Genomic DNA, 12,379 nt, shown 5'->3' with positions numbered 1-12,379 from the left:
GTTCATTTGCATTCTCCAGCAGGTGATGGTCAGACATGGTTTGTTTGAGTATCTGGGGCTCATATATTGACAATGTAGCCCAAAATGATGGCCTTGTATTAAAGCACCTATGGGTCCTTTACACGGTGGTAAGGGAGAGCGCTAATGGAGTATTGATTAGGAGATGAAGCTCATATGTTGTCTATGCCTGTCTTCTACTCCACACCATTTTATTGTATTAGCAGAAGATTAATGTAAACATTTCTGTCCAGTTGGGTGGGATTTCTGTCTGAGGACCACGGATCCCATACACATGAACTTCATGCTGATGGCTTTCAGCACACAGCAGATCACAGCTTGATTTGATCGTTTGGGATTTCCCTCATTTACTGTTGTATAATTAGAGTGCTTTAAAAGTCAGCCCAACCTGAAGCCATGATGTATTTAGCTTGTTTAGTGGCACACTTACAGTGTTCTCAACCACACTGAGGCATGGAGTAGAGTGTTTTGGAGAGTGCATGTGTGTCAGTCAACACGCCTTTCAGCTTTCCCACCACTGTCTGTCTGTCTGTCTGTCTGTCTGTGTGTGTGTGTGTGTGTGTGTGTGTGTGTGTGTGTGTGTCTGTGTGTCTGTCTGTCTATTTGTGTGTGTGTGTGTGTCTGTCTGTCTGTCTGTCTGTCTGTGTGTGTGTGTCTCTCTCTCTCTCTCTGTGTCTCTCTCTGTGTGTGTGTGTGTGTGTGTGTGTGTGTGTGTGTGCTTCTGTGCTTCTGTGTGCTTCTGTGTACTTCTGTGCCATTTTGTCTTTGTGGTGTAATTACAAGCACAGAGGCTGCTCATTTATTTCACCTGTCATCAAAGAAATATTCATGCACGCTGCCAGAACATATTAGGCCAATACGCTATGTCTGCTTCATCACTCACCCCCACACCCACACACCCCCACACACACACACACTTCCACACCCACACCCACACACTCACACACACACACATGCTTCATCATCAGCCTACCAGGGACGTTCCTGATGTACGGCACTGTCAAATCATGCTATTGTGTGAGCGTTTCTTCACTAGTGTGTCCTCCTCTCCAGTAATTTACAGTGGTAAACACAGACACACACACACACACACACACACACACACACACACACACACACACACACACACACACACACACACACACACACAGATATGCACTTTCTATTCAGCTCTCCCTTTTCTTTTTTTAATGAGGCCAGTGTTATTATGGTAATAAATCAGTCTAATCGCATGATGTATAATTCAAGGTGTGTTTCTAGTACCATCGCCATGAGAAAGCCAGTAGTGTGTCACTGTCAGCTGCCCGCTGGGTGTATAAGCTATAGCCACTCTCTCTCTCTCTCTCTCTCTCTCTCTCTCTCTCTCTCTCTCTCTCTCTCTCTCTCTCTCTCTCTCTCTTACTCACACACACACACAAACACACACACATTTTTTAAGGATCAATAGTAGGGCGTTAGTTCGGATGTAGCCTTTCATGGACCAGCTATGATATGAGAGCGAAGCCATCGATTGCTCTCCTGCCTGCTCTCATTTTAAAACAGCCCATCATCCCATTACCATTGATCTTTGTGTGTGTGTGTGTGTGTGTGTGTGCGCGTGTGCACACGCGTATTTCTCTGCATTTGAGAGGTCTGTGTGTGTGTCTGCTTTTGCACCTAAGGGGATGGGTACCTCGCAGTCATTGGTGTGGTAATAAAAATTGAATTGGATAAAATTGAGCTCTATAAATGAGTATTTAAATAATGGCCTGTATTGGTTTTCCGGGAGATCAATGGAGAATTAATGCAGCGTGCCCATTTCTCCCTGACTCTTGCATGGTGCTCTTGAGTATCACTCACACATTCATAAAAGCAAGAGCCCTGGCCTCTTATTGATGCGCCCAGCTACTTTCATGGCAACCCATTCTTCTTCACCAAACATATTAGCTGCAGGGGGCTCCTTTTCAGGGCAGTAAAATGCAGACTGTTGGATGGATTGATCTTCAAAAAAACATCATCCAATATTCATAGGGGAGCAGTCATGGGGGTTTGTGCAGGCTTTTTCTCTGCTGTGAGACTGCTGCTAGTCTGTTTGCATGACTGAGGGCAGAGAGCCTCTCTCCTTACATGTTTGTGAGGTGAACTTCAGCATTGGTATTTCATTGGTATTTATGCTAGTATTGCAATTGTGTTTACACATTTTCACACAGACATCTTACAACATTTAACATTTTTTTTCCCCCAGCCAATCGGAGCCCTAAACCCAAAGAGAGCAGCCTTTTTCTCTGACCGCTATGAATCATGGGAGGACGAGCAGATTCCGAAGTTTCACTACGGCACCCATTACTCCACCTCCAGCTTCACACAGATGTGGCTGCTGCGCATCGTAAGTCCCCACCCCGCAATACACACGCATAAATAGACACACATTTAGTAGACACACCAGAGATGAACACAAACAACCTCCATAGACCTAACTCCACACAAAAGAGAATAGCCATACAACTAACACCACACGCACCAGTTATATTAGAAATATTAATATCAGAAAAAGGCAAACCTGTGGGATTTGTAGCCATATCATCATGTATCGAAATGCTTGATAATGGGGTGTGCAGTGCTGGTACTTGGACAATAGGCGGGGATATTTATGGCACATTCGTCACATGATTTGTAGTGCAACACATTGCAGCTAATTGTTGTTTATAATTGGACCAGAGCACACAGAGACAAGTTGATTTATGCCAGGCTGAAATATAGGCCTTATCTGCATGCTAACGTATGCATGGCGCATCATCTCCTTCCGTTGTTCTCTCTCCTTCTCCTTCTCCTCCTCTGGGTTAAACGACTCACTACAATGAATCTTTATAGGGAGCCTACTTTGAGCTTAAACTGTCCATAAAGATTTTACGAAAACATCCATCATTATTTTAAACAATGCAGACTGTGATGTTTGATTTCTCTTTAGTTGACTACAATTAATAGAGTGACAGACCACAGTTCTACCTCACTATTGTTCTTATCTGCAGTCTTTTGCTAAATTACAACAGATAAGATTTGAATGCAATTAACATTTGTCAGGTCTCCAGGCCATCCGTGCTTCTGTGCTGGAACTGTTGCAGTGCTTCCCTTGAACAACAGCTCCCTCATGGGCGGTGTGTTTATCCAATACCACCATTATGGGGCTTATTTGAATTCTGGCCTGACACGAGTAGTCATTCAGGTGTTGGAGAGGCCAATCAACAGTGGAGATGAATAGAACAGGCGGCTAGCATCGGATCTGTCACAAAGAAGGAAGTTTTAAATATCAAACTACAAAAGCCAATGGCATAATTAGACCAGTTCATTGTGGAGTGGGGTTAGGGGTGGAGTGGGGGTATAAAGCTAGTTGTCTTTTTTTCAGACTAATGGTGGGACCCACTGGGGTGCTTTTGTTTTGAAAAGAAAAGCTATTGATCCAGACAAACAAGATTAGAGTCGATTAGAAACGGACTAATAACACTCTTGTATGGGCTTTAGAACCCTGCTGGGATAATGACCACTCTGGTTAGTTATTGGAGCTATTCTAAGTTCTTTTTAGGCAGAGGAAGTCTGTCTGTTGTTCTGAATGAAAGCAGTGACTGGGTAGACGATTTGATATACTAGTTTTATCAACGTCCGATACAGGCCCCGATGAAGGCCCCTTTCTTTTCTCTTTTAATGGTTGTTTCTCTCTTCCCTATGTTCTACTTATTCCAGGAGCCATTCACAACGTTTTTCCTCAACTTCCAAGGAGGGAAGTTTGACCACGCAGACCGCACGTTCTCCTCAGTGTCCAGGGCCTGGAGGAACTGCCAGAGAGACACCTCTGACGTCAAGGTTGGTAGCGCCGAGCACTCGGTGTGCTATCTTCCACTCACTTCCACTCTCCTTATTCAGGCTGGGACCTTCAGTATATCGTCCCTCCATTTACTTGAATCTCTATCTGACATGCTTTTGGTTGGCAATATGGAGCCAATTATATGATAAGCAATCTCTCTGTCTCTCTCTCACACACACACACACACACACACACACACACACACACACACACACACACACACACACACACACACACAGACTCATGGTTACATGCTGTGTTCCTGAATTGACTTGAAAAAAACTGGAGCCCCCTGATCAGTACGCACCTCTCCTTTTGGGCACACAGCTCCCCTAATCAAAGCCCCTCTCCTCTCCACTGATCTCCATGTGAGCACAGCCCCCCCACTTTGGACAGTACCCTCGCCTTGAACCCTTTCTTCTCTGCTCACTCATTCTCTCCATACCTCCACTTTCCACTCGCGGCTCCCATGGGCCCTGCAAAACATTCACCTTTTTCTCTTTAACAAGTGTCCAGCCCTCTTAAAATATTCATTAGCACGGCCCAGCCGCACTGTGGCCCCTGCTGGAGAGAGGGAGAGAGAGGGAGAGAGAGGGAGAGAGGGAGAGAGAGAGAGAGAGCGAGCTCTTGTGTGGGGGCTTCCCTGGGTGCTTGATTGCGTGTAACATGTGGCCCGCATTATAGACAGCAGTTGATTGCAGAGAACCCTCTGAGAGTCTGGGCCTAGTCCCAATCTGAGCCTGTCATGGTGGATCAGCAGGACTGCCACCACTCCACTCAAGACACCAGCAGCTCACCCCAGCCGGCTTCCTGCCGCTGATCGCCCCCTCCCCCTACTCAACACTGATTGCACTAGAGCAGAGGGGGGCTTCATACATTCATGTTCCTCTCAAGTATCTAGTTTGACATGTATCCGTTACCCTTCAATCAGGTGAAAGAGGCTTGAAATGTTGTTGTCCACTGAGAACTGTGCACTGAAATGACTGTGGTTCCACAGAAGTCAAATCCAGACTCAGAATTGGATAGTTGTGCACTTATATGAACATTTCAGTTGGATCATTTATTTAGGATTTGTAACCCCAAATACTCTTTGGAGGTGTATAGCCTGGTTTTGTTTTGGATCAATAGAGAACTATTAGACAAAAATCTCCATTCTGTCCAAACCAGCCCACTTCCACATTCCACACTACTTGGAACCAGTACCACTGACCAGAACTGATCACCCCCTGGGCCTGTGTGTCAGTGATGGGTGGGCTGATCAGAATGGTCACCCTAATGATGAGGAGCTCACTAAAATACTGCGGTCATTGTCACATGCGTAGTTGCTTCCGTAGGCCACAACGTACAACTGTTTCATACTCTCCCTATACCCCATATATCTTGTATGATAGCTTAATGGAAGGCGTTCGGTTCTTGTTTAAAAGTAGCCTAGAAGTTTTTCGAGTTACGGTCGGGTTGAATTAAAGCATTGGGTGAGTTTGGGTCATTAAGTGGACCCAAGCATGACTGTGCTGTGTGTGTGTGTGTGTGTGTGTGTGTGTGTGTGTGTGTGTGTGTCAGTGTGTATTGTGTATTTATGCCTGTAAACGCATGAAGGTGCTGGAGATGCCATGGTGCTTCTCTTACGTGTAGGATATGTAAGTGTGCATGGGTCTGTATGTGTGCGTGTGTTTTGTCTCTTTAAGTATCTTGGGGACTTGGTGAAGGGCAGGAGGGGCCATAAGATCACTGACCCATGGCAGAACAGGATTGTGGATCACAGGTTTTGCCCTCTGACCAGCCACTCAGGGGCCACTGCCTCTAACAGCACCCCCATGCCTCCCCCTTTCCCCCATCCAGTCCCCTGTTATTTCCCTCCCTGCCTTTTAAGTGGCCCCCGGGCCCTCAACCTCTGAATCAGGGCCGCCAAATTTACACCAGACTGGGCGTCTGAACCCAGGGCACATGTGCCATCGTAAAATCCTGACCCCTCTGTTTGAATGAGAGGAGGGAGAGGAGGGAGAGGAGGAGGAGGAGGAGGAGGAGGAAGAAGAGGAGGAGGAGGAGGAGGGCTGGTTGAAAACTTCTACTGTTTGTTTGCTCTCTTAATTAGCCGCTCTCTCCGTGGTGCAGCAGGCCAGTGGAACACGACCACCTCCTCGGGCGGAGGAGCTTAGCGTTGAGCGCCGTGCTGCGCCTGAACGCGCCTGAACGGCCTGAACACGCCCACCAGCAGCACAGCCTGCCCCCCTGTTGTGTTTGATCATCACATTTCAAATATGGAGCAAAACACAGGCCAGTGCAGGGGTTTCATGTGCTTCATCCAAGCCTTATGCAGAGCCTGGGGGAAGTTCTGTCTAATGTTTGCTTACCATCCCAAGTCCCATTTTATTCCCACTTGTAGCCTATAGATAGACATTTCATATATGCAGAGATGATCAAGACCACAGAGTAGGCATAGATTGAGCTACTGTTTGTGTAAGATCAAACCAGTTGGTGGTTGACTAATGTCAAACAAAAAGATGTCTTTGTACCACTTTCTCCAATAGTCATCTTAATAGATGACACTGGCCATGCCCTTCCAACCGTAACAACTCTCCTAGTGATATCAGCTGGGGCGTCAGAGAGTAGGTTTCAAAGGCTAGTAATGGAAGGGTAGCTGTGGAAGTGGTCCCGCATGTCAGACGCATAAGTGAGCGTGGCGAACCTACTAATCCCCTCCACTCACAGCTGTGGGAACTGACTGTAATGAGAATGGGGAAAAAAAAGAACAGTTGGCTTACACGCCACTATTGACAGTCTGGAACTTGAGGATTGCTGCTACTACTATGAGATGGATGAGGAGAAAAAGGCGTAGACAAAAGCAGTGCAACACCAAGTATCTAAAACAAGATTATACCATCAAGAAATTGACATAAATATTGATAATACACTTTTCTCATGGTTCTTGTTGAATTATAAGCCTGTGTATTCTTCAAATTGTATTACATTTACTAGAATTAGCCTGTTTGGCCATTTAGCCTGGGTAGATTGCCTCAATGAAGGACTTCTGTTTTTCTGGTGCATGTGAAGAAGCTTCTGGGGTCACTGCAGTAGTGATGTGTTCCAGTGCTGATGGGGTCACTGCAGTGATGTGTTCCAGTGCTGATGGGCCACCGTTTGTCTGTCAGGCTCAGCTTCACTGCAGCCACTGGAATGCCAGTCAGCTCACAGGCACAGTCATTCATCCATCATCCATTCACTTCTCATAAAAGAAAAGTATTGCAGTGGTTCAGAAATATTTAATGAAATTTGGGGAGATAGAGATCTTTTGATTGTTCTTTCTGTCCACCTTCTCTTATCAAAGTGTCCTGCATTCTTCAGTGGCAGCCGCATCAAAAAGAATGTACATGTTTACATGGTCTGGTCCTGGTTTTTGCGGATGTATACAGACAGTAAATCTCCTGTGTTTGTGATTAAGAATGCAATTAAGAATTTACACCAGTGATGGTATGAGTGTTGCTGTCATATATCCAGGGTCTCGTGCGTCGTAATGAACTGTAATGTGTTTTTACTGTCTGTGTGCGAGCAGTTATATACACGGCCATGTCTGTTCTGGTTCACCTGCCATCCCCGACAGACTGGACACCGCTTCAGTCTACTTTCACATGCCAGGAATGTAGACATGTTTTTGTTTGAGCTGACACACTGTGTGTGTGTGTGTGTGTGTGTGTGTGTGTGTGCTGAACCATACATGTGGCCATTATTTACATACTGTAAAGAGCTGCACTAATACATTTTCATCATTTCAGAATACATTTAAAACAACACAAAAAAACTTGGCACACATGCTTTCTTTCAGCCTGTAGTATGCTGTCGTACTGTCCATTGTGGTTTTGTTTTTCAACATTATGATAATGATGTCGTGTAAACCCTACATTACACTGTATTCAGTTGATAAGTTCACTGTGTTGTTTTCATTTTGCATTTTAACATCTGTCATCTGTGCATCTGTCTATGTTAAATGATTATGTTAAACATGCACTTTGGATTTGGAATGTGCCAATTCCACCACTCCAGTCAGCTTTCATTCTGTTGGCTTATGCCACAGTTCAGTTTAGTATTGGCTCCTAATCACACCTGCCGGTCTAGTCTAGTTGGGTGAAAGACACTGCAAAGTGCTTTAAAATACTCCTCTCTGACCTGTAACTGTAGGTCTAGTCTAGTTGGGTGAAAGACACTGCATAGTGCCTTTAAATACTCCTCTCTGACCTGTAACTGTAGGTGTAGGCACCTCAAAGATAACCTAGCTCTGCCGTGATGATGAACATGCTGACTTCATCAACCATATTACGTTAAATACGCTGACACCATTCCATGAAGATAAAGTGTTGGCTGGAGTGATGACCTTAAAACAGTGGGCTAGGTGTAAACTCTGGAAGTGTCCATTAGAATTAGAGTTCTTCAATATGAATACTCAAACAGAATAGAAATACCACCTTTAGTCTGTGTTCCCCTTTCTCTCTGCATGTTTTCACCTAAGGTTCTGTCTCTCTGCATGTTTTCACCCAAGGTTCTGTCTTTCTGCATGTTTTCAAATAGGGTTCTTTTTCTCTGTATTTTGGCTTCTCCTTCCATTGTTGTCAGCTTTTCTGATGCCCTTTTACGATTAAAACCGCCGAAGTGCCTCTGTTCTTTTCGGTGTGTGTGTGTGTGTGTGTGTGTGTGTGTGTGTGTGTGTGTGCCTGTGCCTGCCTGTGTGTGTGTTTCATGCCTTTTATCAGACAGACATTTCGTAGCATGGAGCAAATGAAGTGTCTGAAGTGTAATTTCACTGAGTAATGGCATGGTTTAAGACACACACACACACACACACACACACACACACACACACACACACACACACACACACACACACACACACACACACAAGATAAAAACAACTTCACTCTTATTTAATTATTTGCTATTTTATTTTCCCTTCTGCAGTCACCATAATTAACCAGCAGGTCGATGGCAGTCCCGCATTCAAATTATCTAGGCCTATGTTCTGAGCCTTATCTGAATGAAGAAGGCTTTTATTTAGCCCAGCTCACACATTATCAGAAAATGGCCTCTGTGAGAAGTATTCTGAAGGCAATGCACCGTTGCAGAAACTTCAATTCAAGTCATTCACAATAGTGCCTACTACAACTAAAGTCATGTCGAAAAGATATTTATCTGGAGGATTTTAAAATCAGTTGTTACTCATAGTATTTCAAGTAGATTGTAGTGGGTTATCAGGATTATCAGGTATTTTTAAAAGCAGTTTCAGTTGTTCAAAGAATTACATAGCATTCATATTTAATTAAACTGTTGGTTAAATATTTAAATGAAAGTTCTGGAATACATAGTGATGCAAATAAAAAAAAAATGGCAGCAATAATAAGTCTCTCTTAACATATCTCTCCTCTGCTCCCCCTCTCCCTTCTTGTGTCTCACTTTTTCAGGAGTTGGTCCCAGAATTTTATTATCTCCCAGAGATGTTTGTCAACTCCAATAACTACAACCTGGGTGTGATGGATGAAGGGTCTGCAGTATCAGACGTGGAGCTGCCACCGTGGGCCAAGGACCCAGAGGAGTTTGTGCGCATCAACCGACTGGTACGGCCTCTGCTTCTCCCTCCACCTCTGTCACTCACTCTCACACACACACACACACACACACACACACACACACACACACACACACACACACACACACACACACACACCTAAAAAATGATATCATCCTCACTTAAAGAAACACAAACTCCTGGACATCAGATTGGGGCTAGTGTGTTTTGAAAGCCACAGGAATCAGTGAAATCTGTCAGACATGTGAATAGTCACTCAGGTCAAGCACACTAGGCTGTGATATTTCAGGTGGCAGCCCTACTCTTGATACAGATGCTTCTGGGTGAAACTGAGATTCCTTCCATGGAAAATCTGATATACAAGATAATGGGTGCCTTAGCTTCTGTCAACACAATAACCAGATGATTGCATCACACAAACACAAACACTCATTCATTGACCAACACACTACCCTTCACAAGAACATCAGTCAAATGAATCCTTTTTCTACTTGATTTTGTTTACATTCTCTCCCTCTCTCTCAGATATTTTTTTCTCTTCCTCTGCCCCCTCCCCTCCTCTCCCTGTATCTCAGTGGTGGCTGGGTGATATATAGGCCATGCTGTAATTGCAGACGCTACAGTAGCGTGTCGGGCCCACTGAAGCCTAGCATTAATTAGCAACCGGTGCTGCATCTATCTGACACTTTGACTGCTGCAGCCCCAGCTCGGCTGAAGGGTATGACACAGCCGTGGGTGGAACTCTGCAGGGAGTCGCACCGTGTCTATGTGCACTGACATATAACCAGCGCAGCTTAAAGGCCACTTCTCCTTGGCCCAGCCTGCGGGTAGGAGCTGTAGTGGCGTAACAGTTCAGTTTGAGCCGGCGTCTTCCCACATCTCCGGATCCTTAATGGCCTCCGCTGGGGATTTCATCCAAGCAGGCATTGATTGGCTCCCTACTTGTTATTGAAACCCACCCCCCACCCCCAAAACAAAATTGCTGATGAAATAGAGTAAGGATCTGTTTCAGAATTTCCCTTCTCACATGGTTCAGTGTGTTCTGGATTCAGCGGTTGTGTATGCTTTTGTGTATGTGTGCGTTTGTGTCCTCTACACATCATTCATTGTTGTGTGTAGGTGCTTTTGGTTTAGGTGTAACTACCTTTTATCTAGATGATGTAATGAACTTTGTGTGTGTGTGTCTGGGAACCCCCCCCCCCCCCCCCCCACACACACACACACACACACACGTGCAGACAGACAGACGCGCAAACACAAACACACACACGCATGCATGCATGTAAGCACACACACGCACATACACATTACAGCAGGGATCAATAACGCTGCCTTTTATTACACTTCCCACTGTGTGCAAATAGAGAGAGCACTGATCGATTTTTCTCAGTAGCCAAGAAGTGAGGTGAAAGTATGTTTCTCTAATCCTATACTGTAGCCGTCAGTGACCACACTGGCTCAACTGGCCGTAGTTCTTATTCTGGTTTGGCCAGTTTCTGTGTAGCTAGTGTAATATTGGTCTCACCTAGCTAGAGATATGTTGGGATGTACAGTCTGTCTGGAGATCACAAGTGGGAAATGTGGACTAAATATGGATTTTTTTTTATCTTGTGTCTGCAAGTGAACACTGCACAGTACTGAGCAAATGTGAGCTAGCTGGTTGTGTTATATTAAACACTGCACATTATGCTACCGATTCAGGAAAGTTTAGACTAGCCACAGTACAATCTGCACAGACAAGGAGGCTGAGCGGTGTCTAAATGACAATACATCTAAACCTCTTCCAGTTTAGAAACAGACAGATACGAAGACATGACGAGGTGAGTGAGAAGAGGAAGGCTGTGTTTTCATGCACAGCTGTGGAAGGATTGTGTATTTCTCTCTCTTCCTTGTACAGACTTATTGGAGTGACGTATCTGAAAGGCACGAATAACATGGGCAGATAGGAGTGGGGAGCTGGCTGCTAGTAGATATCACACTCCTGCTGCCGCACAGGAAGGGAGCCGCTGGAGGCAGGAGGTGCTGAGACCAAACCACAGAAAGAAAAGGGGAGTCATGGGGAGTTATTTTTGCAGTGTTCCTTTTGTAGCTGGTATAGCTGTAGTAGTTTAATTTAGCCTGGGTTGGGCAATCTGATTACTGAACTGCTGTAGGATCGCTTAAGGATCAATGAAATGATGTAGTAATTACATATATGAACTTTGTCCAAGCTGTGGGGAGGGAGTGTGGAGAGTGGATTCCACCACTCTGGAGGCGGCGGGGCTGTTCCTCTCTGCTGGGGGTAGGGAGGTCCTCATTAGTCCTAGTCCCGGGTCTCTGGAGTGTGGGGCGTGTCGGCACTCCGCCGTGACAGATGACTGGCATTAGGAGGTGTCAGCTGGGCACCCCCCAGCACAATGGGGTAAATTTGTAATGAGAGCTCTGGCCCACAGAAGCACACTGATAGCACTGTGAGTGGTTAATGACCTGCTTGGGCCTTTAGCTCATCTGTCGCTAATGGACACAGGCAGTAGGGGAGAGAGGGAGAGTCTGCCAAGTCTGTCCCAGCCTTTATGTCCTACAGATGATTAACAGCTAATTAAACCCCAATCTGTGACAGACATTAAAATCCCAGCAGTAAAAATGGCGGCACCAGCCAAAAGTGACAGGCTTGCGCCATGCACAAGATGGCCAGTGAACACTGTCATCTATTCAAGGTGATGTATCAAATATGCTCCATTAATACATTTTCAGGAGAGGCCGTGTTGCCTAGCTGAACACAGTATTAATATACTCCTCAACTTTTTAGCATGCTATTATGTGGCTTCTAGATACAGTACATAGTAAGTATGCTCGCACTTGACTTTGCCTCTTGATTTGTCATTTAGTCTCCTAGACACAGGCCCCTGATTGAGTCTGGCTTATACAGCATGAGCTATCATTACTGTCATTGTAAATCCATTGGTTTGGGA

General features: G+C 45.2%; 1 protein-coding gene across 8 annotated transcripts in view; it reads left to right on the top strand.

Moving 5' to 3' along the window:
* The window catches only part of lrba (LPS responsive beige-like anchor protein), a 193,470-nt gene that overhangs the window by 141,762 nt on the left and 39,329 nt on the right, over positions 1-12,379 (top strand). For all 8 annotated transcript variants that reach the window (XM_031560255.2, XM_031560249.2, XM_031560251.2 and 5 more), the window contains 3 exons: positions 2,243-2,383; positions 3,736-3,855; positions 9,304-9,456. In XM_031560255.2, the coding sequence (XP_031416115.1) occupies positions 2,243-2,383; positions 3,736-3,855; positions 9,304-9,456 (414 nt within the window). The remainder of the gene's footprint in view (positions 1-2,242; positions 2,384-3,735; positions 3,856-9,303; positions 9,457-12,379) is intronic.

This window comes from Clupea harengus, chromosome 22, assembly GCF_900700415.2.
Source record: "Clupea harengus chromosome 22, Ch_v2.0.2, whole genome shotgun sequence".
NCBI lineage: Eukaryota > Metazoa > Chordata > Actinopteri > Clupeiformes > Clupeidae > Clupea > Clupea harengus.
Note: the sequence above shows the minus strand (reverse complement) of the source record. Positions and strands in the feature narration are given on the sequence as shown.